The following is a 24,219-nucleotide window of genomic DNA, read 5'->3' on the forward strand; positions in this document are numbered from 1 at the left end:
TATTTTTTGGTGGATGTACAATAATTTATCTAACCAGCACTCTGTACCCAACTTGTGAGCACTTTAAGTGAGACTGTAGTGGGTACCTTTGAAATACTCTTTTGTTAAAAAAGTGGCAATAAGTCCTGTGATAAATTTCTGGAAATGGAATTGCTCATAAAATGAGCATGTATCTTTTAAATTTTGGTAGATTTTGGTTAAACGTAACCATTTAAAATTGATGCATTAAGTAGAATCAATTCTATATTCAAATAATTCTCCTGGAAAATAGTGTAAACAGGTACATGAATTTGCTAATGGTTTTCAAGATATGGACAGACTAAGTGATAGCAATATATAACTATCAATTTTGTTTCAACTTCATAGGTGGCAGTAATTAATTTATTGGCCTTTGTAGCTAAGAGAGCATACAATATTTATATTTAGACGAAGGTATTGGTACCCAAAAGTCTATTCTTGTTATCTGCATTAATTTCAATCTTGTTTATAAGAAAATTGTGCTTTAAAATGGTATGGGGGCATTTGGACTTTAATTTTTCCAAGAAATTTGAAATTTTGAGTAAATGTTGCTATCAGTACAAAATGTTCTGTTGTCTGTGGAAGTCCAGTGTCTTTATGTTCATCTTAACTGACTAGCTTACAGAATGCAGGCTATAATACCTATTTTATAGAATTTTAATATATACTAGTATATACAGTAGTAACATTAAAAGCTAGGGTATAAAACTGTACTATTTCCTGAATCTAAAATACATGGAGGATAGTAATATACATTCTTCAAGTTATTTTACAGTTTTACTTTAAGGCTCAAGGAATCTCAGCATGGCCACTGGTAAATTTGTTTTTCCTTGTTTTTTGTTTGAGCTCTTTGGGTCTAGTTCACCCATGTAAGATACTGGCATTAAGCAAAATGCAGGCAGTCTGCTACTAATGGCAGTATCCATATCCCTGCAATTACATCAGGTGATTTGCACTGTTGAACAAACCTCACAGCTGCATTTAAAGGTTATTTTTTGTTTAACAGAACTCAGGGGAACTTACCAAAGCCACTTTTTGCCCATCACTGATTCCTATCCACGTTTATTTTTATTAACATCAAAGTACTGTAAGCTGTGGTGCCGACTGGGCTGAAGATTTCTTTTCACAGAGGATTTGCTGGCTTTCCCTCTATGGGAAAGTTCTGTACCCTTCAAATCATTTTAAGCTGCTTCATTTGAAAAATAATTCTTAGTTGTGTGTTCATGGAGTGGCTTGATTGTGGCTACTGGGGAAATTCTCTCATGGCTTAAATATTGCTTTTCAAGCCTGCAAAGTGGGTGAATGAAGGGAGCCCACTCCTGGTGTGTGGAGTTCGTAGTGTGCTCAGGATGACGACTGACTTCCAAAAACCTCAGTGCAGCAAGACTAAAGGCATCAGGAGACCAGAAGCCACTTAATAAGAGATCAAAGAGGCTGTGTGTATATCAGCTTGAAATCCAGATAGTACAGATCAAAAGCTTGCCTGACTGAGGCAGCTGCAGGGGGAAGAAGTTAGCAGGAGGCCTCAAAGATCTTAAGTCAGGCCTGATGTTGAACTTTGCGGGAATTTCATGGCTCTGGAATACGAATTTGGCAAAAAATCCCATTGTGTCTAATGGGGGCAAAAGAGAATAGCAAGCGAGCAGCAAATGCTTGTCAGCTGGATGGTGCTTTCTCATAGGGTAGCTTTCCTTTTAGCAAACATTCTTCCGTGACTAGGCCTGCTTCCTACAAGAAGGCATTGCTAAGGAGGAGAGGGTCCTGAAAGTGATCTCTCTGTTGTGTTGCTTCTAATGAATATTTCAGAAATGACAAGCGGTAAATATTAGCGTCTATCACATAACCCACTGAGAGCTAAAAAAGGGTAGGGGAGGAGGGCATAAAATGCTCAAGTTTACTGCAGTACCTGGCAAATACATCTTTCCTAGGAAGTTCTCAAGGTATTCTAGGAGATTAATGGATATCATTCTGCTTATGTACCTGTGTCTCCCTTGTAATTAAAAATGGGACAACCACCCAAATACAAGTGTTGATCTAAAGAAGAAACTTGGTATCCAGAGGTGTTTCATCACCAGTCTTCATCTGCCTCCAGGTGTGGGTATGTTGTGGGAGTTCCCACTTGATCCTGATGTCAGTGTTGAGCACCGTGGTTGTCAATGAAAGTCATAGCCTTTCCTGAAGTGTGGCAGAAGGATTGGATCAAATCAACAAACAGGTTCTGGGAATGTTTTTCTGAGCCCTGGTGATTTGCACTACTCTGCCCTGTTGGCTCTGTCATTTGGAATTTGGAGCTCAGCCTCGTGAGGGTCAGGAAGTGGTGCTGCCTCCTAACTGGTTACTGATATGAGAAAGGGAGGTCAGTTGCCTGATCCTCACACACTGTTTCTGGGATTCAAGTTCCTCTTTCAGCCCTTCCGTCTTTATTTTAATCAAATGTTACATTTTCCAGTGTACCACTGTGACCAATAATTGTGGAGTCAGAAAGCACCCAAGAACCTGGATTTGGCTTCTGATATGACATTCTGCTAGGGCTTTGGACAAGCTTGTTAGTCTTTCTTGATCTCACTGTACTAAAATAATTTCTAAAACAAATAATACTGGCTTTATAAAGTTAGAAGAGCTACATAAATAAATGCATGTAAACGCCTACATGTTTCTTTGAACTTACTGAAAAATGATGATAGAATCTGACACAGATATGCTATCTCTGTTAATCATTCTAACCCTATTGTTCATTTAATATGAGCTGGTATATAGGATACAAAAATGAAAAGCATTGCTCCCTTTGAAGATCTTATGTGTGTACTGTTTCTTGAACACCTTGCTGTGCCAGGTATTGTTCTAGGTATTGAGGCTCTAGCAGTTAACATAGGTTCCCCTTCTCTGGAAATTCAAATTCAATTTGGTGTAGGTGGGGACAAATAAGCATGTGTTAGAATCAAGGAAACAGCCCAGGGAACAAGTCTGCATGATGGCTTTTAGCAATGGTGGAGGAATGATGAGGTTAGGACCCAGAGAGGCCTGCCATGTGCACAGGTAGGGGCTGGGTGTTCCAGGCTCGGTGATAAAGAGTTGATAAATTAGTCCTGATTTTTTTCAGTGACTATGAACTGTTTATTATCTTTCTATACTTTCAGATTTTATTCTTTTTAGTGAAAAATCATTTTATGAAGCTTTGTATTCAATTTTTTTGTCTTTGGAAAACATGATCACAGGGTAAAAATAGCCAACTGTGTTCTGCTTATTCTGTGGCATGTGCTGTTCCCAGCACTTGATATATGTTAACTGGTTTAATCTTATCTGCACGTCCTGTAATCATCTTCATTTTATGGATGAGGAAGCTGATGCTTTAGAGGTTAAGAAATTTGATCCTGACCACCCAATTAGTAGTCAGTGGAGCTGAGGTCCTGAGCCTGTGGTTTAGTTGGTGGAAAGTGCAGCCTTCAAACCAGAAACACCACTTGTTCTTCCTAATTATGGCTCAACTGAAAAATGATAGAAATTTCTAATTATTTTGTATTTCTTGAGTGACATATTTTTTATAATTCTAAAAGCTTTGCTTCAAATTGTTCCTGAAGCCTTAAGATCCCCCAGTGCTGTGGCACACTGGGTTAAGCCACTGCCTGTGGCACTGGCATCCTCTATCCGACTGCCAGTTCAAGTCTCAACTGCTCTGCTTCCATCCAGCTCCCTGCTAATGAGCTTGAGAAAGCAGTGAAAGATGACCTGAGTACTTGGGCCCCTGCCACCCATGGGGGAGACCCAGATGGAGTTTCAGGCTCCTAGCTTTGGCCTGACCAGCCCTGGCCACTGCAGATCTCTTTTTCTCTTCTTCTATCTCTGTTGCTCTGCCTTTCAAAAAAAAAAAAAAAAATCTTTTTTTTAAAAAAAGTTTCAGATTGAGCTGGTATTTGTGCTTAAATTGAGAGTGATTTGTTTGGAAAGTTAAATCCTAAATTAGTATTAGAAAAGCTTTCACAAGTTCTACTTCTATACTTTCCCTGCATTGTAATACCTTTCAAATAATGTAATTTCCCCCAGTAGATATAGGGGAGTTTTTAAAGTTCATTTTCTACATTTTAAAAAATTGTGGCAAAGTACACATAACATAAAATTTGCCATTCTGTTTTTAGAAGTACAATTTGGAGGGCCAGCATTGTGGCATAGAAGGTTAAATCAAGGCCTGCACAACCAGTGTCCCATATGGGTGCTGGTGGAGTCCTGGTTGTTCCACTTCCAATCTCCAGTTCCCTGCTAACATGCCTAGGAAAGCAGCAGAGGATGTCCCAAGTGCTTGGGCCACTGCACCCACATAGGAGACTGGAAAGAAGCTCCTGGCTTTGGCTTGGCCCAAATCTGACTTTTGTGGCTATTTGGGGAGTGAACCAGCAGATGGAAGAGATCTTTCCCTCCCTCCCTTCCTCCCTCCCTCCTCATCGCTTCCTCCCCCCCAACTCTGCCTTTCAAATAAATAAATAAATATTTCTAAAAAAGAAATATAATTTAGAAGTGTTAAATATATTCACGCTTAAACTAATGTAATTTTAATCTTTCATGAGTATTACTGCCTGCTAGTAGAAGGCATTTCAACCAGATGAAAGGACTTTTAGATCGAGGACAGTTGTATGGTTTGGATTGTTTTCCTTATAACCAGCCAAAGTCCTGGCCCAGGAATGGCTAGTAAATATGTAAACAATTCCAACACAACATAAAAATTTAAGAGTTGAAACATCCATGGAAAATATCCAACAGCAGACTGGAAAGGGATAAGATTCTGCAGTTGATCTTCCAGAAAGATGATTACCATGGTATTTGTGCTATGGAACTACTTTAATTATTATGTTACTTAAAATAGATTTTATGAGCTATACCAAATAAAATTTTGTGTACACTTATGGTTTTTTAATTTCATTTTAGATATGTTTTGATCTTTCAGCAAGTTTCTCTGCCCACTTCTCTTCCATTGCATTTTCAGTTGCCTTATATGCTGTGTTTACCATGCTCTTCAGCGACTGTTTAGTTCGATGTAAGCTACGTGGAAAAATCTATTCTTATGCCTAATAATATGTAGGAAGTAATAAGACACAAGGATTCAGGAGCCATATCAGTTTAATCTATCTTGAGTGGACTTGATGGTGTTGGGGTAATTGGTATGATTAATGTAATACTTTGCTGTATTATGAAATAGTTTTTAAAAATGGGGTTAGATTCTAGATAACTTGCTCGATATTCATTAGAATCATCTGGTTGTTGCAGTCATTGTGATTACATTTATTTTTCATTCCTAAAAGTAAATGCTTAGCTTATTGGTCAAATCAGAAGAAGCTCTTTTTTTTTTTGTACAGAGTAGACAGTGAGAGAGATAGACAGAAAGGTCTTCCTTTCTGCCGTTGGTTCACCCTCCAATGGCCGCCGTGGCGCGCTGCAGCCAGCGCACTGCGCTGATCCGAAGGCAGGAGCCAAGGGCTTCTCCTGGTCTCCCATGCGGGTGCAGGGCCCAAGCACTTGGGCCATCCTCCACTGCACTCCAGGGCCACAGCAGAGAGCTGGCCTGGAAGAGGGGCAACCAGGACAGAATCCGGCACCCCGACCGTGACTAGAGCCCGGTGTGCCGGCGCTGCAAGGCGGAGGATTAGCCTATTGAGCCACGGCGCCGGCTAGAAGAAGCTCTTTTGAAATAATGCATTACATTCCACTGTCTTAAACTATAACTCTCTTAGTAGTTGTAGTTCAACTAATGGTCTCTGCTGTGTCTTTTGTTGCTATCTTAAAGTGTCAATGGCAAAGTAAAAACAAAAGAAAAGAGTGTTTTAAGAGTCATCTTATACAGACGGGCACTTGTCATACATGCTGTCCTACACATTTTGTTGTTTGCTCTTGTTTTGGTGGCAGAATACCCAGGAAATTAGCCTTTTGTAGTCAGTGGCCTTTTTATGAGTGCTTAAAACGTATCACTCACGAAAACTGTGTCCTATTTCTGACCAATAGTATGTATCTTTTTCATTGCTAATGCAATTTTTTGAGTTAACTTCCATCCTTCCCTAGTTTTTCTAATGGTTTTGTGAATGTTTTGGTATAAGTTAAAGACAAATTTGGCTCCAGGTACTGTGTGAAATTTAGTCATAGGATTTTAGAATTGAGGAAGAGCATCATAGCTCATGTATTCAACTTTCTCATTTTGCAGTTGAGGAAACTGACTCAGATGAAGACACTTGTATAGCTGTACCCAATCAGGCAGGGACCAACTGGGGGCTTACAACTTGTCTTTTGATTTCTAATCCACACTCATCTTACCACTAGTAGGTTGAATGTCTGCCTTCCTTGGCTCTCATATGTACCTTTTTCCCTTTTAAAATTCTTTGAATCCCTGTCTTCCAACTGACATTGTTTACATGGGAAATTTTAATTCACCCCGGCTGTACAACACAGCTTACATGTAAGCATGAGGCCGGCGCCGTGGCTCAACAGGCTAATCCTCCGCCTTGCGGCGCTGGCACACCGGGTTCTAGTCCCGGTTGGGGCGCCGGATTCTATCCCAGTTGCCCCTCTTCCAGGCCAGCTCTCTGCTATGGCCCGGGAAGGCAGTGGAGGATGGCCCAAGTCCTTGGGCCCTGCACCCACATGGGAGACCAGGAGAAGCACCTGGCTCCTGGCTTCGGATCAGCACAATGCGCCGGCCGCAGCGGCCATTGGAGGGTGAACCAACAGCAAAAAGGAAGACTTTTCTCTCTGTCTCTCTCTCTCACTATCCACTCTGCCTGTCCAAAAAAAAAAAAAAAAAAAAAAAAGATGTAAGCATGAGTATGTGTCAGTTTTTCTTTGCTTCTCTTTGCAACCAATTCCTTATTTTAAAAATTTTGTTTTCATTTCATTCAAAAGACAGACACAGATCTTCCTTATGCTGGTTCATTCCCTAAATGCTATAAACAGCCAGAGCTGCGTCAAGGTGAAGCCAGGATTGTAAGACTTGATTCAGATCTCCCACATTGGTGTCAGTGACTCAAGTACTTGAGTTATCACCTGCTGTCTTTAGGGAGTGCATTAACTGGAAGCAAGAATCAGAAGTGGAGCCAAGACTTGAACCAAGGCACTCTGATATGAGATGCTTGCTTTTTTTTTTTTTTTTTTTTTTTGACAGGCAGAGTGGATAGTGAGAGAGATAGAGATAGAGAAAGGTCCTCCTTTTTGCCGTTGGTTCACCTTCCAATGGCCGCTGCGGCCGGCACATCTCACCGATTCGAAGCCAGGAGCCAGGTGCTTCTCCTGGTCTCCCATGTGGGTGCAGGGCCCAAGGACTTGGCCATCCTCCACTGCACTCCCGGGCCATAGCAGAGAGCTGGCCTGGAAGAGGGGCAACCGGGATAGAATCCGACGCCCCAACCGGGACTAGAACCCGGTGTGCCGGCGCCGCAAGGCGGAGGATTAGCTTGTTGAGCCACGGCGCCGGCCGGAGATGCTTGCATTTTAAGTGGTATCTTAACTGCTGTGCCAAACTCTTGAACCACCCAGTTCCTTTCGTCCACCCACCTCCAGAATGAAGTAGTTATCTGTCTCCCTTTTATTTTTGTAACAAGATCTATTTACTTATTTGAAAGGCAGAATTAGAGGAGAGGGGGAGATTTTTCATCTACTGGTTCACTCCCCAAATGGCCACAATGGCTTGGGCTGGACCAGGCTGAAGCCAATTGTCAGGAGCTCTGTCCTGGTTTCCATGTGGGTACAGGGGCCCAAGCCCTCAGGCCATTGTCTGCTAATTTACCAGGCACATTAGCAGGGAGCAGGATCAAAAGTGAAACAGTAAGACTTGAACCATTACTCATATGGGATGCTAGCATTGAAGGCAGTGCCTCCCACCCTTTTAAGATTTATTTATTTGAGAGGCAGAAACAGAAGGAGCAAGCGAGCGAGCAAGCTTCCATCTCCAAATAGCTGCAACAACCAGGGATGGGCCAGGCTAAAGCCCACGCCCAGGAGCTTCCTCCAGGTCCACCACGTGGGTGAAGGGGCCCAAACACTGGGCCATCCTCCATTGCTTTCCCAGACACAGTAGCAGGGAGTTGGATCAGAAGTGGAACAGCTAGGACTCAAACCGGTACCCATATGGGATACCACCATTGCAGGTGGAGGCTTAATTCACTACGCCACAACACTGTCCCTGCAGGCAGTGTCTTAACCCACTACACCCCAACACTGGCTTCTGTCTCCCTTTTAAATAGAATGGTTTCTTTTATAGTCTCCATTGAGGCCGGCACCGTGGCTTAACAGGCTAATCCTCCGCCTTGCGGTGCCGGCACACCAGGTTCTAGTCCCGGTTGGGGCGCCGGATTCTATCCCGGTGGCCCCTCTTCCAGGCCAGCTCTCTGCTATGGCCCGGGAAGGCAGTGGAGGATGGCCCAAGTCCTTGGGCCCTGCACCTGCATGGGAGACCAGGAGAAGCTCCTGGCTCCTGGCTTCGGATCCGGCCGCAGCGGCCATTGGAGGGTGAACCAACGGCAAAGGAAGACCTTTCTCTCTCTCTCTCTCTCTCTCTCTCTCTCACTATCCACTCTGCCTGTCAAAAAACAAAAACAAAACAAAAAGTCTCCATTGTAGAAACTTTCTTTAAATGTTATTTTTGAAAGTTTTTTAGTGATTAATTTATTAAGATTTTAATATAAATAATAGCCACGTTTAAAAGTATACTTTAAGTAGCTAATCAGTATTACTGCAAATACAGTTTTAACAAACTGTTTTATACCTTTGTCAAACCAGTGGTTAAGAATGTTATACTCCTGTAGTTTTCTGTAGTTTTAATGATCTGTGGTTACTTTAAAATTTATCCAAAAAAGTTTTGCTGTTTTCATTGAGTTGACTGTTACTTAATTGGGATACTTTTATCAGATATTACATAGCTAGCTGTTCATGTATCCCAGATATTAGTGTATGTATGTCCTTTAAAATTATCTTTGAAACATACTTCCTCACACTGAAGTAAACAAACACTTGTAGAAGGAAGCTTAAAGCCTGATTCAGTACCAATGTATACTACAGCACTGGGTTATGGGCTGGTACACTGCTGCTTCTCATTGGCAGAGCACTTTCTGCTTCAGAGTTGTTTGAAGTTGTTTTGCTGTCCTTCCTTGGAGTTTTCCAGCCTGGGTGAAGAGTTCCCATAGTGCACCTGGAGAGCAGGAAGTTGGTGCAGTGAGCTCTACAACAGCACAGAACTCTCATGACATACCACTAAAACTACATGAGTTTGCCTTGTGCATTTAGTAGACCAACCTTATATTTGGTATATTTACTTGACAATAAAATGTAAAAATTATCACAGGTGAAAGAATTTGAAGAGAAATTTTTACCTGAAATAAACCACAGTTCATTTCTTTGCCATTCCTCTAGGTGGTCTCTGCATTCCTTGAGATTTTTTAATGTTTAGATGTAAGTTAGAGTAGGCGTCCTTTTAAAAAAAGAATCTGAAAGTCATTCTTCATTTTGACTGTAGTTAAGTCATCATTACACCTTGATTTTTGCTTTTCTTCATCAGACATATAGATGCCAAATGTCAGAACACTGCTTGGTGTGTAGCTCATGTTCCTCCTTTTTTCAAAAATGTCTCTTACAATGCTGATTCACTTGCCAACTTATTAAGTGTGGCAGCCACTTATTAATTCCTCCTGCCTCTTCTCTGTGTTGCATTCTGCACTTCCTGCTTTTCCACCATAGTTTGCCATAGTTGTGTGTGTGTGTGTGTGTGTGTGTAGTCTAGAGTTTGGAGCAATTTCATGACTATAGTTCACCACATCTTCTGGTTGATGTCTCCATCCCTGACAGAGCCCACAGTTCCACAGAATCAACTCTCCACCCCAGGTGACACCCCTGCACTCTGCTTTAGCTTATGTGAAATCTGGTCTCTTTGATCCATAGGAATGTACACAAGTATTCATATAATGTTTTTATAGACACTTCAGAAACTTTGAATCCCATCCACTCGGGCATAATGACTGTCACATGTTTGCATCCATTCATGTGAAGGTGTTCTGCTCGACAAGTCATTTCATGAGGAAGCAAATGCAAATTAAACGTTGCTGGTGTGTGTTTTACCTTTACATGCTGGTTTGATGCACGTTCTGCACTCTCTAACTTTTCATCTGTTAGAAACTGAAATACAAACCTCTTGTGGCCAAGTGTGATATTGAAAGGACTCAGTTTTACGCACTTTGGGAATGTGACAAATTTATCTTCCAGCCTGTTTGACATCTTTGAATATTCATTCCGTTAGCAGGTACTAACACTAAGCATTGCTTAGTGGTTAAAAGCATAAACTCTGGAATTAAACCAGTTGGTTCAAATTTGTCCCTCTGCCATTTACCAACTATGTGCTTTGTTTAAGTTACATATTTTTTTTTTCCATAACAGCTAATAATGAGACCTGCTTTATGGTCATGTGAAGATTAAATGGCTTCAAATAAGTAAGAGAACAGTATATAGAATAGTACTGATAGGGCAAGATCTCAGTATATGTCAACAGCTGTTTGTATGTGATGGGATGTGGCCTTTACTTTCCGTGTGCTCTTCATTATGACTGTAGTTAAGTCATGGTGAGCAAAGAGAAACTAAATATATTATCATTCAATGCCTGTTCAGTACCTTCTGTCTGGCGAGCATCATGGTAGGCCCTAGGAGTAAAGTAGCAATAAGCAAACATATTCCTGCTGTCAGGAAGCTTAGTTTTAGTAGGCAGACAGTTAAAATAGAAAATATCATGATGTGAATAACTAATTTCAATTAACTCTGGAAGGTCAGGGATAATAAGGACAATATTAATGACAAATGCTGTAATGGATATCACAGAGGAGAGGGTGAGAGTCATGGAAGGCTTCTCATTGGAGGAAACCTTGAGCTGAACTGGTGTCAAATGTGGAGGAAATGACAGTGGCCAGAGAAGGGAGAGTGTTCCTGGCAGAGGGGTCCTTAGCACATCACTGAGCAAACCACAGCTTTTCACAGTACCTATGTCAGTAGCTCTGTGTTAGTGGGGCACAGTTTGGTGCACATGGGAACAGGCATGGTGCATGCAGGGAGCATGAAAGAAAATGGGACAGAGCTGCAGATCTGAATGAATTTCTCCCCATGAAGGATAAAGCAGTTTGGAATCTCTCCTGAAGGCAATGGGTGTCCCTGAAGTATTTTAAGTAGAGGAGAAATTAATGATCTTATTTTTAAAGAATGATTCTGTTATCTCTAGAAAATGGACTGATAGGGGCGAGATTGGAGACAGGTAGAGCTATCAGCAAACTGTAGCCATTGCCCAGGTGAGAAATAACGGGAAGCTGAACCAAAGTGGTTGCAGAAGAAATGGGGAAGAAGATAGAAGAGCTAGAGGGTCACATGGATGCCATGGTGAGCAACTCAGTGGAGTGGTGCCAGGGTCAGTGGACACCACTGAGGGATTATAGTGGGGAGAAGGCTGCTTGTCAGCTCAGATTTCCCGCAGTATTGAAGCTCCTTGTGTTGGTAATAAATTATCAAAAATGAGCATTACACGAGAGATCTCAAAAAGCTATTTATCCACCTTCCTACAGACAGGAAAAACAATTTTATTTATGTGTGAGACAGATCAGTTAGGTGGCTCCCCAGAATTTCCTAGCTAAGCATTGAGGTGTAAAGAATTCAGGGCTTCTCTCTGCTCCTGCCTCCTGGGGTAGTATTGTGATGAAAGTTTGCTGTTCATAGTAATTATGAGTTTGATAATATGTTTAAGACTGCTAAGGAGCAAATTTCATAAACAATTGAATTGAAGCAGGCATGGAACATTGTTAAAGCATGTATTATATAACATGAAGCTGGGATGAGCATTCGGCTCAAGCCTTAGATTCCTGCTTTGGAACACCAACATCCCAACATCCCGTGTATCATATCCTTGGGTTCAAGTCCTGGCTCTGTTTCCTATCCAACTTTGTGCTAATGCACATCCTGGGAAACAGCAGATGATGGCTTAAGTATTTGGGCCCCTGCCACCCACATGGAAGACCTGGATGGAGTTCTGGACTCCTGGGTTCAGCTGACCCAGCACTGGCAGTTTTAAGTATTTGGAGAGTAAACCAGAAAATGAAATATCTCTGTCTCTCTCTTTCCAAATCAAATGAAAATAAAATTTTAAAATTGTAATGCTTGTAAAAAAGAAAAAAAAATAAAGTTTTTTAAAAGGGGCTGCCACTGTGGTCTAGTGGGTAAAGCCACCACTTGTAGTGACAGCATCTCATGTGCTGCACTTCCTGGCTGCCCCTCTTCCAATCTGGCTCTCTGCTGTGGCCTGGGAAAGTCGTAGAAGATGGCCCAAGTCCTTGGGCCCCTGCACCCATGTGGGAGACCCGAAAGAAGCTCCTGGCTTCGGATCAGCCTAGCTCTGGCTGTTGCAGCCATCTGGGGGGTGAACCAGCAGATGGAAGACTTCTCTTCCTGTCTCTGCCTCTGCCTCTCTGTAACTTTGCCTTTCAAATAAAAATAAAATCTAAAAAAAAAAAAAAAAGTTTTTTAGTAAAGAGCAAAAAAATCCTTTGGAAAATAGCCTGGGGAGATGGTTCTTGTGTCCTATGAATGGTCTTTAGTGCCCTCTATTGGTGATTTTGTCTAAAACGACATATTGTTTCTTGAATACAATGTTCCTTGCAGTGTTATTTACCAAAAGAAGAAAAATTAAAGATTTAAAAATTATGATAAAAGCCAACATGATCCTTCAAAATACGATTGGCGGACTTAAGGGTTGGATAGGATCTTGAGAAATACCTTTAAAACATTTTGTTTTACATACCATGCATATGATATTGTGGACTGTATTTTCAGAAAATGAACTTCTCTGGTGAGAAGCAGCCTGAGTCGGTTTGGTGTTTGAGTATTTTTTATGTAGCAAAGCCTGAAGAATAGTGGCCACCCCAATAGGCAGTAGCAGCTGTTATTTTTCTGTGGTGTGGCTGCTACATATGATGGCCATGAAAGGAAATGGCTGTTACTCATTACAGCGACTTCATTCAGCTTTGTGGGAAATCACACAGTCAGGAAAGTCATCATGGAAAATGAAGTAATGATTATAGATAATGGGGCATCTGCAGAGGTGGCTGGGTTGTCTCTCCCACCCCCGCTTCTCCAAATGATAAAGAAGTTGCCTTTAGTTTCTCTCCTCCAGGAAAAGGAGGGGAGGGTAGATTAGATTTAGTGTTGAGAATAACTGGAAGTCTAAATCAGAATAAATTTTAGCAAGCAAGCACACCTGGCACTGGTTTGAGGTTTTAAAAAAAGCCTGCGCTTTGCGTAAATAAGTGCTCCCTGTGACTTTTCTACAATAAAGGAGATCTATTAATCTTTCAAGAGTAAAATTGTATTTTCATTATTTCTTGGTGACTCTTCCTTTGAAATTTTTCCAATTACCATTTCAACTGGTCGCATTTTGAAAATCTATTCACCTATTTGAGTTAAAAATAGTACTTTTTGATTAGGTGTTATATGAAACTGAATTTATTGCTCCCAACCCACTGAGTGAAATCATTTATTTTCCTTTGGTGTATTTTACTGTTTCAGTTTTCTCTAAGAAAGATAAGTCATTATTAATATGAAGTAATGCCAGCTGCTTTCTCTGTGTTTCATGAGAGGAATATGCTATTATGGAGTTCCCCTTCCTCCCTGATAAAAAAGCCTTTCATCAAAAACTGACATCCGAAATGAAGGACATGATTGTCCAACTTATTTATTAGTGTGTCAAACTTAAAATGTAAAGGTTTCATATTTCAGAATGAAAAGTGTGTTGTGATTCATGGTTGCTGGTGACAAAATAGACAGCTCTTTTATATCACCGACCGATGGCCTCCTGCTACTCCACTGCACTCTCGCATTCTCTGCAGCTCTCTTCCTATGCAATAGCTCCCTCTACTTGAAAATATTGGCATAATTAGAGCTTATCGCTGTGTACTTTATTAGTGAGTCCCCGTGACTGTTTTTTACTTTTAATCCTCTTCATAACTATGTGGAGTTTTATACATGAGAGCATTAAGAAAATTACTGTGATTCTCTTGACTTGGGGGTAGAAAGGCAATGTTAGCTAAGGAAAGTGAGGTAAATTTAAAAGGCATTATTCAAATAATTAACTGTGCAGCCTTTGCTGGTTCTAATAGTGTATATTTGAGTTAATTAAAAGTTCCATGCAGTATCTTTTTTTTTTAAAGATTTATTTATTTACTTGAAAGAGCTACACAGAGAGAAAAAGAGGCAGAGAGAGAGAGAGAGAGGTCTTCCATCCGCTGATTCATTCCCCAATTGGCTGCAATGGCCAGAACTGCACCGACCCAAGCCAGGAGCCAGGAGCTTCTTGTGGGTCTCCCATGTGGGTGCAGGGTCCCAAGGACTTGGGCCGTCTTCTGCTTTCCCAGGCCATAGCAGAGAGCTGGATCGGAAGTGGAGCAGCCAGGTGCCTATATGGGATGCTGGCACTGCAGGCGGCAGCTTTATCTGCTATGCCACAGCACCAGCCCCTCCATGCAATATCTTGAAAGAGAACCCTGATGTCTGAAACTGTGATGTCAGAAAACTGGAAACTGGGTGAGAAAACCACAGAAGAACCCATCAGCCCATCAACCACTTCACGCAGACATGGCCTGCATCTTGGCCATCCTCACTGCACCAGTTCCAAAGTCTTACAGTTTTGCAGCAGGACTCGGTGTTTTCTTCTCTCTAGTCTCTGGATTAGGACTTAACAGTAGTAGACTCAAACCACTACACCTTGCCTTTGTGGACAGTTTGTGTGCATAAAACTGCAGGAGCAGCATAGACAAACCAAAACAAGTGCTACTGTGATTGAGATTTCGTTGTATTTACTCTTCCACGATCAGTTTGAGGATTAGTGCTAGAGCCAGCTACCGCCATCCTTAGACAAATTAAAGGGCTCTGTTCTGCCATAGGGTTTCCACATGAATATGCTTCTCTGCTCTCTTTTCACGGCTCCGTTTTCAGTTTCTCCTCATTATTCATATGACATGGAGCAAGCACCGGAACTTGGTGATCAAGAATAGGGACTTGAGAGCCATACTGCCTTGTTGAATTCTGGCTTTCCCAGTTACCAGTTAAGGGCTCCACCTGCAGTGCCAGAATCCCATAATGGCAGTGGTTTGAGTCCTGCTGTCTGTGATGGCCTGGGAAAACAGTAGAAGATGGCCCAAGTTATTGGCCCCTGCACTGCTGGGAGACCCAGAAAAAGCTCCTGGCTTTGAATCGGCCCAGCTCTGGCCATTGAGGCCATTTAGGGTATGAACCAGTGGATGGAAGACTTTCTGTTTCTCCCTTTCTCTCTAACTCTGCCCCTCAATTAATTAATTAATTAATTAATTAAATATTTTTAAAAAATACAGGAAGGGGGCCCGGCTCACTTGATTAATTCTCCACCTGTGGCGCCGGCATCCCATATGGTCCCCGGGTTCTAGTCCCGGCTGCTCCTCTTCCAGTCCAGCTCTCTGCTGTGGCCCAGGAGGGCAGTGGAGGATGGCCCAAGTGCTTGGGTGCTTGCACCCGTGTGGGAGACCAGGAAAAAGCACCTGGCTCCTGGCTTTGGATCAGCACAGCACCGGCTGTAGCGGCCATTTGGGGGGTGAACCAACGGAAGGAAGACCTTTCTCTCTCTCTCTCACTGTCTGTTACTCTACCTGTCAAATAAATAAATAAAATCTTTAAAAAAAATACATGAGGGGGCAGCACTGTTTTGTAGTGTGCTAAGCCACTGCCTGCAGTGCAGCATCCATATGGGCAGTAGTTCTAGTTTTGGGTGATCCATTTCCAATCCAGTTCTCTGCTATGGCCTGGGAATGCAGCAGAAGATAGCCCAATTGCTTGGGTCCTGCACCCATGTGGGAGACCCGGCAGAAGCTCCTGGCTTCAGCTCAGCCCAGGTCTGGCTGTTGCAGCCATTTGGGGAATGAAGCAGCACATGTAAGACCTTTTCTGTCTGTCTGTCTCTCTCTATAATTCCACTTCTCAAATTAATTTTTTTTTCTCTATTTGAAAGGCAGAGTAACAGAAAGATGCAGAGAGAGAACGTCCATCCACCAGTTCACTCCCCAAATGGTACAATGGCCAGGACTGGGCCAGACCAAAGCCAGGAGCCAGGAACTCCATCAGGGTCTCCCATGTGTGTGGCAGAGGCCCAAGTACTGGGGCCATCTTCTGCTGCTTTCCCAGGTGCTTTAGCAGGGAGCTGGATCAGAAGTGGGATAGCCAGTGGCTGCTTAACATCCGGCATCACAATGCTGGCCCCCTTATTTCCTGAGCATTCTGAGCTTCAGTTTCTTCATCTGTAAAACACAGATGATAAATCTCCCTACATTCTGAAGTAGTTGTAAGGACTAGATGAACTGATAATGTCAAGCCCAACACAGAATAAATGCAGTGTTTCAACTTGTTATGTAAAATAAAAATCAGTAGTGGAGTTATAAATTGGTTTTTATTAACCACATGTATTGATATGTTGCTTTTATCTTTATTGTTGAATGAGAAGAAATGTGTCCACCAGTGAGTGAGAGAGAGTTGCATATTGGTTTTCTTCAGGAATTCATACTCAGTTTCTATGTATTACAGTTCTGATCTGGAAACACCTAAACCACATCATAATTTTCGGTTATGTTTTTGAAAATGGATTCTTGATACAGTGTAATACTCTGGTTTCTGTGTCTTTCCTGAACTTGAGTGGTTTCATAGGAGGTTCCTTCACTGGTGAATGCAGAAGAATGGATTATTATCTGTCAAAATGTGCTTCTTGTGGAGCTACTTGTGACACAAGAGGAGCTTGTCTTTGGTTCACAATATGATAATACTTGAGAATATCCATTGTTCCCAGACCTCTTGGTATCCAACAAAATATCAGTCACCAAAAATTTTTTTTTAACTTTTATTTAATGAATATAAATTTCCAGTGTACAGCTTATGGATTACAATGGCTTCCCCCTCCCATAACTTCCCTCCCACCCACAACCCTCCCCTCTCCCGCTCCCTCTCCCCTTCCATTCACATCAAGATTCATTTTCAATTCTCTTTATATACAGAAGATCAATTTAGTATAAAGATTTCAACAGTTTGCACCCACATAGAAACACAAAGTGAAACATACTGTTTGAGTGCTAGTTATAGCATTAAATCAAAATGTACAGCACATTAAGGACAGAGATCCCACATGAGGAGCAAGTGCACAGTGACTCCTGTTGTTGACCCAACAAATTGACACTCTATGGCGCCAGTAACCACCCTAGGCTGTCGTCATGAGTTGCCAAGGCTATGGAAGCCTTCCAAGTTTGCCGACTCTGATCATATTTAGACAAGGTCATAAAAGACAGAGTGAGGATAGTAACCAATGATCCTAAGAGTGGCATTTACCAGGTTTGAACAATTATACAGTATTAAGTGGGGAAGAGGACCATCAGTACACACAGGTTGGGAGTAGAGCCATTGGTGGTAGAGTAGAGGTTATGATTACAAAGGGATGAGGCCAAAGTGTGCTAGACAGGGTCTAGAACAAAGGACAGAGTCATTATTAGATGTGCTAAGAAAGGTGCTGTCTAAGCTACAATTAAGTTTTCTGACTGAGAGGCAAATAGAACCTCACAGAAGGGGCTTGATAATAATCTGGTGGGCTTTAGGCCCTGTAAGTTAAGAGGCCCAGACCTATCTATCTCTTCACATGGGGTATATCCTAAGGGAGGTGTGAACCTCCTATGGGAAGGCACTCTGTTGACTTTCATTACTTGGCTGGCCTGGGAGGAGAGCTGGCCAGGTAAAGGCAGGGGGCATCTCTAACAAGAAATTTACAGTTCTGCCTGCAATGTTGCTGACCCTACTTGACCATCCCCTCAGCTGCAGTGGTCCCTTTGGAAGTTGGGCTGAGTGAAGGGCTTTTCAGCTTAGAGCCAATAAGATCTGTGGCTCTGACCTGGGCATCCTTCGACTCCAGGGCAGGTCCATTTCCAGTGATCCAAGTCTTGGCAGAGCTGCCAGGGCTCTTCACAAGCTGACTTCTGCTGAAGCCCAGGCTTACCACATTGAAAGCCACTGCAGTGGACTGGCCTGTTGGGTCTCCTTGAGGGCAGATCACTGTACAGATCAGCCATTAATAGGCCTGCCACCCATTGCTTCTGATGCCTAGCTTTCTTTTCCTCCTGATTTGTGTTAAAGCAGACCAGAGGATGCAAGTCAAGGGAGTGCCCGTGTCCCATCTCTAATCTTCTGTGGCCTGAACTACAAGTCTATAGTCACAGGCATGTTCTGTAGTAGTTTTTCTAAGGTAGACAATGCCCATGAGGAAAATTATATTCTCACTTTAAAACTTTCTTTCCCTTTTGTCTGAAAGGGAGGTTTTTTCTACTTACTGTATACTTCGCTGATGGCGAAGTGAGTCTAGCTATGAGATTATTATTTAAGTTCTTATTTTGGCTATGCTATTACAGAAGAATGTTAGCCATCTCTTTTATAAGGTCTAAAGATTAAATTGTGCGTCCTACAGATTCCTTCATAATAGAATTAGTTTCCTACCTTGAAGAGAATAGAGAAATGAAAGAACAAGTTGGGCTTAGAATAGAGAAATGAGGGAGCAAGTCCTAGATCGCTTGCTGACAATAGCAATATTACATGAATACTTAGCAAACCGTTTCAACCCTTAGATAAGAACTTAAGAAAACATTTACCAGAAGGTCCAATGCCTTCTATAAATTTTAAGAATCATGTATTTGAAAACACCTCTTAAATATCTAACATGGTGTAGTTTGTTTAACCAGTAAAATTAAGCACAACCATATAAAATGTTTTTAGTTTCTTTCTACCAACAAGTTTAAAACATGATACACAGATTCAGGTCCCACAAATTAAAATGTATCTTTGATTGATTTTAGCAGCTTAAATTTATGGACAATCTTATCTAAAAGCCATTTAAAATAAAACTCTTAATAAAATTTCCTATGTGGACATACAATATGTACACAGATATAACATAGCATAATAGACCAATATAGCAATTTTAATGATAGCTTTTAAAATCTTTAACTCTTTTTGTAGATTGCCAATTGATTTGAATTGCTTTTTGTTTTTAGATTACTTTAACACATTGCTTTAACAGAGCATCAGAGTTTAATTCTATGTCAAAGAGAAATTGAGCTTCCTGTGATCTTTTGCTGTGAGGTTTCCTTCCTTTACCTTCTTGCATATTGCTGACCATGTTTCTGTGTTTCTGTGTGTAACACATCTTTAAGCATCTTTTGCAGGGCAGGATGAGTGGCAACAAATTCTTTCAGTTTCTGTTTGCTATGAAAAGTCTTAATTTCACCTTCATTCACAAATGAGAGCTTTGCAGGATATAATATTCTGGGCTGGCAGTTTTTCTCTCTTAGTACCTGGGCTATGTCTTGCCATTCCCTTCTAGCTTGTAGGGTTTCTGATGAGAAGTCTGCTGTGAGTCTAATTGGAGATCCTCTGAGAGTAATCTGACGTTTCTCTCTTGCACCTTTTAGAATCTTTTCTTTATGTTTCACTGTGGTGAGTTGGATTACAATGTGTTGTGTTGAGGATCTCTTTTGGTCATGTTTATTAGGGGTTCTATAAGCTTCCTGTACTAAAATGCCTCTGTCCTTCTCCAAACCTGGGAAATTTTCTGCTAGTATCTCACTGAAAATGCCTTCTAATCCTTTCTTCCTCTCCATGCCTTCAGGAACTCCTAGAATCCAAATGTTTGGTTTTTTAATAGTATCCTGTAGATTCCCGACAATATTTTTTAGATTTCTAATTTCTTCTTCTTTTCTTTGGTTTGCCTGTTTCCTTTCCTGTTCTCTGTCTTCTAAGTCTGATATTCTCTCTTCTGCTTCACCCATTCTGTTTTTAAGGCTCTCTAATGTGTTTGTCATTTGATCTATTGAGTTCTTCATTTCATTGTGGTTTTTTGTCACTATCACAGTTTCATGTTTTACTAGTTGTTTCATTTCATTTTGATTCCTCCTTAATATTTCATATTCATGAGAGAGATTTTCTATCTTGTCCATTAAGGATTTCTGTAGTTCAAGAATTTGTTTTTGAGAACTTCTTAATGTTCTTATCAATTTTTTGAGATCCGCTTCTTGCATTTCTTCTATCTCATCATCTTCATAATCTTGCATTGGGGTGTCTTTTTCATTTGGGGGCGTCATAGTGTCTTCCTTGTTCTTGTTATCTCGGTTTTTGCGTTTGTTGTTTGGCATGTTGGAGATATTTGGTTTCTTCACTGTGGTGTTTTTTCTTGTTACACTATGGCTCTACATTAAGTGGACCTTCTGCTTTCAGTGGAGCCTTAGAGGCTTGAGATGAGTGTGGACTGAGAGCTGTGTTTGGTTCCTCAGGGTTGAGGGTGTGTCAAAGATGACACTCCCAGGTTAGGTGTGGTAAATCTCTCTTTCTTTCTTTTTTTGATTCAAAAGGGAAGTAATTCCGCACAGCTGAACGTAATTGGAGGTAGTTAGCAGGCGAATGATATACCCACAGGAGCCAGAGATCGGAAGCTCTTTCCCAAGGACCACACAGGGAATCTCTGCTGCCCTCGGTGTGGGCTCCAATTCTTCTGCAGTGTCCCACTGGATTGCCAAGTTAGATCCTAATCTCCTGTTATTTCACCCCTCCCCCCAGAGTCAGGTTTTTCTGCTAGGTTCAGGGCCGGTGCAGACCTGAGGTCACCCTGCTTATGACGTATGTCCAAAATGGCGCCTGCTCTTTGTCTTGCTCGCCTTTGAGAGGTGAGAGGAGAGAGAGAAACTCGTGTCCGTATCGGTCACTTTTTTTTCCTTTTCCCTCTCTCTCCTCTAGTCAGCCCGGCGAACCCCTCCCCACGGAGTTTCAAGCCTCGTTCCCTCCAGTCTCCCCTCTCTGCTTTCCCGCTGGTGTCTCGGGCTACTGAGGTTCGGCTCACCTCGCGTTCCAGCGCTGGTGTGTTGAGTCTGCCGCTGGTGTCCCGAACTTGGGCTCCCACGCTCTCCACGCAGGTCCACTGTGAATCACTAGTTCCGGAAGATTTTCTGCTGCTGTTTCTTCCCCTACTCTTCCTTGACCCTGCAGTATCTCCACTTTTATTAACCTGTGTGTCTTGCTGAACTATCAATGTGCTCCCTTCCTATTCCGCCATCTTGCCTCTCCTCAGTCACCAAAATTTAAAAGCTAAATTTACATGTATTGAGGGGCTGGCGCTGTGGGTTAAAGCCCTGGTCTGAAGCGCCGGCATCCTATATAGGCGCTGGTTCTAGTCCCGGCTGCTCCTCTTCTGACCCAGCTCTCTGCTATGGCTTGGGAAAGCAGTGGAAGATGGCTCAAGTCCTTGGATCCCTGTACCCAAGGGACCAGAAGAAGCCGCTGGCTCCTGGCTTCAGGTCGGCACAGCTCCAGCCGTTGCAGCCATCTGGGGAGAGAGTTAGCAGATGGAAGATCTCTCTGTCTCTACCTCTCTCTGACTCTATCTTTCAAAAATTTTTTTTTCATGTATTGAGTATTCAGTTATGGAATTGAAATCTTCAAGATTATATATTTGGAGCTGCTGCTGTGGCACAGTGGGTTAAGCCTCTGCCTGAAGCACCAGCATCCACTATGGGCACTTGTTCAAGTCCCAACTGCTCCACTTCTGATCCAGCTCTCTGCTATGGCCTGGGGAAGCAGTGGAAGATGGCCCAAGTGCTTGAGTCCCTGCACCCATGTGAGAGACCTTGGTGAAGCTCCTGGCTTTGGCCTGGCCCAGCTCTTGCCATTACAGCTATTTGGGGAATGAACCAGTAGACGAAAGATTCTCATTCTCTCTCTCTCTTCCCCTCCCCCACACCTCTCCCTCCCCATAACTGTACTTTTCAAATAAACAAGTCTTTACAAACAAACAAAACCAGGAGCTGGCATTTGTGAGGTTGTCTGGAGTGATATTTTAAATTTATTTTACCTCGTTGGAAGCGTATCACCAGCATGCTGAGCACATGGAAAAGTCAAATGGGATTCATGAGTACACCTACAGCTGTTCATTTTCAGCAGACTGACTCAGCTGTTTGCTTGGTTGGTAGGACCCTTTGGATCCCACAAGATCGGTGATTGTGATCCGCTCCCTGGTAGCAGATGGTGTCGCAGAAAGAAGTGGAGAACTATTGCCTGGAGACCGCCTGGTTTCAGTCAATGAGTACTGTTTGGACAACACCACACTTGCCGAAGCTGTAGAAGTGTTGAAAGCTGTGCCACCGGGCACTGTACGTCTTGGCATCTGTAAGCCTTTGGTGGTAAGTGTTGAATTTTGTTATTCTAAGGATGTGGCTTTTGGACAGAAGTATACCTGGCCTTGAATACCTGATCCCTGCTCACTTCGTGTGTGAACCTGGGCAAGTTTCTTACGGTCCTTGACTTACACATTCAGAATAAATGCTAGCTGCTAATACTATTAGTTAGCCTGCTGCCACTTCTGTCATTTTCATCTCCATGCTTTTCGCACAGACTTTAAGTGCTCATCATGTTCCTCTTTGGACATTTAAACAAGTGTTTTTGTATTTTCACTTTCATGTAGGAATGATGTCCAGATGGCATGATAACTTGAAAGCCAGTTAACCATGTCACTTTAACCATAGATTGATGAGATTTCATATGCTTTTCTGACCAACACAGCACTTTGCAACCCCTAGTACTAGAACCCCTACCAGGTCAAGCCATCATGAAGTTGTCTTGTTGCTTATTCCTATGTACTGGGCCAGGTCACCGTTCTTTACTGAAGGCTACAGTGAAGTTGTTGAGATCTCTGGAGAAAAAAAAAAAATTGACAGTGAAAAGTTTTCAGCCAGTTTTTAGCTATTATTAAGTACTTATTGTATCTCAGTCACTCTCTAAAGTCCTTTACGTGTCTTAGCTAATTTCATTCTCATAGCAACTTTAAATGAAGTGGATGTCTTATTACTCTCACTAACAGATGAGTCAGTCCAGGTACAGAGCGTTAAGTAACTTATCCAAGGTCTTGTAACTGGTGAAGAACACAGCTGGAATAAAAACTCAACAGGGCAGATTTCACATCCTGTGTTTTCGCCACAATTCTCTGTGTTCCTCTTTTGTTTCATTTTATTTTTAATGTTTTATTTATTTATTTGTAAGGTAGAGTTGGAAGGAGGGAGGAAGAGAGAGCGAGCAAGTGAGAGATATCTTCTGTCTGCTAATTCACTCCCTTAATGACTGCAACAACCATGGCTGGGCCAGACCAAAGCCAGAAGCCAGGAGCTTCTTCTAGGTCTCCCACAGCCATATGAGATACTTGCATCACAGGTGGTGGCTTTACCTACTATGCCACAATACCTACCCCTATATTCTTGTGTTACTATATTGTCATGTGTTTGATTTGTGTGCAGTGTGAAATATATAGGATGGTTCTAACAGTGTTGGAATAGATTTCAGGAAACTTGGGCTCTGTTTCTAGCTTCGCTGTGAGTTAGCCCAGTAGATTTCATACTCAAAGATATGCAATAATTACCTAGGAAGTGGTTAAAATACAGCTTCCCAAGATGTACCTTCAGAGTTTTTTTTTTTTTTTTTCAATATTTGTTTATTTTATTTGAAAGGCAGTTACAAAGAGGCAGGGGGCAGAGGCAGAGAGGGAGAGATCTTCCATTTGCTGGTTCATTTCCCAGTTGGTCACTACAGCAGAGCTGAGTTGATCCGAAGCCAGAAGCTTGGAGCTTCTTCCAGGTCTCCCATGTGGGTACAGGGGCCCAAGGACTTGAGCCATCTTTCACTGCTTTCCCAAGCCATAGCAGAAAGCTGAATCATAAGTGGAGCAGCTGGGACACAAACTGGCACCCATATGGGATGCTGGCATGCCAGAGAGAGGCCCAGCCTACTACGCCACAGTGCCAACCCCCAGAGATGCTTATTTAGTAATTCTGATTTGTTTTCAGTAATCTGCCTCATGAATAGATCACATATATGATTCTGATGCCAAATTTTGCATTTTGAGAAATATTATTATACTGGTACTTTGCTTAATAAATGTATCACTTTTCTTTTCTGGGCCTATATTTTTTTCAAAGATTTTTTTATTTGAAAGGCGGAGTTACGGAGAGGGAGAGGGAGAGAGAAGTCTTCCATCTATTGATTTGGTCCCCTAATAGCCGCAACGGCCAGGGCTGTGCCAGATTGAAACCAAGATAGGTCTAAGAGTCAAAGGGATCACATAAA

General features: G+C 42.1%; 1 protein-coding gene across 9 annotated transcripts in view; it reads left to right on the forward strand.

Moving 5' to 3' along the window:
* Positions 1–24,219, forward strand: part of PATJ (PATJ crumbs cell polarity complex component) — a 445,385-nt gene that overhangs the window by 113,803 nt on the left and 307,363 nt on the right. For all 9 annotated transcript variants that reach the window (XM_062191443.1, XM_062191441.1, XM_062191445.1 and 6 more), the window contains exon 18: positions 22,077–22,286. In XM_062191443.1, the coding sequence (XP_062047427.1) occupies positions 22,077–22,286 (210 nt within the window). The remainder of the gene's footprint in view (positions 1–22,076; positions 22,287–24,219) is intronic.

Source organism: Lepus europaeus, chromosome 5 (genome assembly GCF_033115175.1).
Source record: "Lepus europaeus isolate LE1 chromosome 5, mLepTim1.pri, whole genome shotgun sequence".
Lineage (NCBI taxonomy): Eukaryota > Metazoa > Chordata > Mammalia > Lagomorpha > Leporidae > Lepus > Lepus europaeus.